The 3,011-nt window shown below is 37.2% G+C and overlaps 1 protein-coding gene across 1 annotated transcript; it reads right to left on the bottom strand.

Moving 5' to 3' along the window:
• On the bottom strand, window positions 1–2,735 carry LOC144659296 (uncharacterized). Its single transcript, XM_078519715.1, has 3 exons — window positions 2,349–2,735; window positions 1,602–1,720; window positions 1–201 (listed from the first exon to the last, which is right to left on the bottom strand). Exons 1-3 carry the CDS (start codon window positions 2,518–2,520, stop codon window positions 1–3), a joined length of 492 nt encoding a protein of 163 aa, XP_078375841.1. The 5' UTR covers window positions 2,521–2,735.
• Between the last annotated feature and the right edge of the window lie 276 nt (window positions 2,736–3,011).

The following is a 3,011-nucleotide window of genomic DNA, read 5'->3' as shown; positions in this document are numbered from 1 at the left end:
TTAAATTAATCTCTTAAATGAACAACGCCTATCACTAGTATTATCTGGACTTAACAGATATAATTTTCCAGTACAGTCGCTAGTTACACCAAGGCACATCGTCCTACTAGCAACAGTGTGTTCATATTTGAATATCTTTCCGTCTTTTCTCTCTACAAACAGGAATTCATCGTCAGTTGTGTTACTACATCCATCATGTTCCTGTTAAACGCAATTTCAATAAAGTACAAGTCAATAAAATTTCTAAGCAAAAGACGTCTTTATCGTGGAAAAACCGAATATACTTTATACAGATTCCACAGTTCAACTGAAAGACTTAATACTTATACCAGTATTGCATTGCAGGCTATAAGGCTATAAGTATTTTCCAGGCTATAAGGTTTTGACACTTAAATAAAGTTTCTTACTTACTTACTTTATTGCTCATCCTTATGCTGGATTTCCTCTGACGCGTAATTTTTTACGTGCGTTTACGTGCGTGAGAAAATTTAGGGACGATGTATGAACGACTTGCGTACACGTTTACGCAAGTCGTTCATACATTGTCTCTAAATTTTTTCGCGCACGTAAACGCACGTAAAAAAGTATGCGTCAGTGGAGATCAACCATTACTGTGAATAATTTTTAAAAATGGCGGCTTTTCTCTTTACGGCTTGGCTCATGAGAAATATAATCGTCGACGGCTTTTTTCGCAAACGAGCATGGTGATCTATTTTTCCCTTTTACTGAGTCAAGCAATCACCTTCTTTCTATAAAATGAATATAAAACCAAAATCTATTTTAGGAAAAAAAGTAATCACTGGAAACGTAAAATTAGCTAGTACTTGTGGCAATACAGTTGTGGTCTCGAGTTCACTGCGTGCAATTAAGGTACAAATTGAATCCGTTGTTGATGAAAGTGCATGCCTTTTTCGTGAAACATGTTGAATTATTCCATGAAGTCGCTGCAGTACATCAGTTGTTATATGTTACGTTTTGCTTTCTTCCTATTTAATTTCTCCTCCCACGAAACGTGAAGTGGACGATTCAAATAATATCGTTTCTGAAGGCCGATAATTTAAGGGATTACGGGGTAGATACAAGGGCCTCTTGCTCCTAAACGAATATGGGACCCCCCCCCCCCTCCCTTCTGTTTTATTTTAAGCAATTAGGTTTTTTTCAATGAAAAAATCAATAGGCAAAGATTAACGAGAATCTATTTGCAGTTCTATTTCAGTGGACCGTGCACGAGTGTTATTCTAAGGTAAAAGCTTACATAACAGGACTCTGATCCATAATTGCAAGGTCAGAAATTAACATATCACAAACCGCCTACAAATGCAGTTCTTCACAGAGCCTATATGGAATATTAATTTTCATCCACATCGAGGCACAACAAGCAAAAATCGGTCTGCGCACTCGCAGCGTACTCTCATCTCCGCAGAAATTCGAATATTACAGAATTGTTAGAACGACACGTTCCCGCTTAGCTCAGAACTAGCTTGAAAGTTTCTTGTCGTCTCACCCTATAGCTACCCTACCGTTTAGTGTCTTAGCCATTCGCTAATAACAAGTAAAAAATAAAAAAAACTTTTAGCGACTTGGCATTTGCCTAAGCTCACCTCAAATATAAGTTGGAATGTAAGATTAGTTCCATTGATGACCTTCAGCGCATATATCGTACCGTCTCGTTTGGTAAATTGAATGCACTTCTTTCCTCTGATTTTCGCAATCGCAAATCCTTTATTAAATGAAAATGTGTTTATAAGGATTAAAATCTCACCTATACCAGTCCCAAGCTGAAACCATACAACCTCTTGCTTATAATCATAAAAAAATTTTCACGTTAATTCTGAACATTTGGTCGTACAATAAAATTTTTATAAGCTGACTACTGTCAGGCCCAGTCTTTTTTTCAATTGACTGTCTGACACCAATCTCAGTCTTGCTGACAGAAATTATGTATTCCCTTTATCGCTGTAGCACCTGGTAAAAATTTTCTTCTCATTTAGTGTTCTAATGTAAATGTATAGTTTTTTGGCTAATTTACCCGTTTTCTATCAGCCGTAGAAGTACAAATGAAGCGAAAAGAGTAGTACTGGCTCGAAACGACAGAGTCTATACCCTTAAATAGTTTTTGTTCGCTGAGTACAAATTTACTCTGAAATTTGTAGAGATCGCCCTAGATCATTCGGTGATTCCAAAGCTACCTTGACGACTTCCGTGGCATTCTGAAAATGACTCGAAAAGGATCTAGACCCGATGTTTTCCAAAGTTTGCCGAAGATGTCCCGACGACTTTCGAGTATCATCCTCAATCTACACCACCAATATGAATTCTACACCTATACTTTACCACTGTTTACTTACTTGTGTTAGTATCGAAGGTATCTATGCCAGTGACTGTTACATTGCATTGCTGCTTCCCAGCTGAAGAAACTTTACACTGATCGGTGTGAATTTTGATAAGATTGCCTCCACCACACCGTTGTTGTCTGAAATATGAGCTGAGGCTCCTATTGCTGATACTTCCGGCTTCCATTCGACCCACCAAGCACGCAACTACAATCTACAGGTAAACAGATGCACGTGCGACGGATAAATTAAAACAAGACTGCCAATAATTATAAAATCCTTAATATATTTGAATCTTTAGACGTTCCCGTCGGAAGATGCAAACCATAAGGACTGTGCAAATGAAAAGCAAAAGGCAAAAGAAAATGTAAGGACAGTAAAATTATATTAAGGGAAAATCAAAAGTCGATATTAATAATTTGTAACTACACCGTTGAAAACTGTCAAGAACCCTCAAATTCATTGAGCATCTCTAAACTTGGTATTTTACAGTTTATTCATTAATGAATATTGAACCCAGTCATAACGCTAACTACAAACAAGCGGGTGCACATTGAAGAAATAAAACTGAATTTTGATAAACGGAAAAATACCCATGCATAACTAAACAACTATAACTAAAGATAGAGACTGTACGGCAGTTACTTCGAGTTTCACGCACGAAGCGATCATCAGACT

This window comes from Oculina patagonica, chromosome 7, assembly GCF_052425735.1.
Source record: "Oculina patagonica isolate OP01 chromosome 7, crgOcupat, whole genome shotgun sequence".
Taxonomy (NCBI): Eukaryota; Metazoa; Cnidaria; class Anthozoa; order Scleractinia; family Oculinidae; genus Oculina; species Oculina patagonica.
The sequence above is the reverse complement of the archived record's forward strand: the minus strand, read 5'-3'. Positions and strand labels throughout refer to the sequence as shown.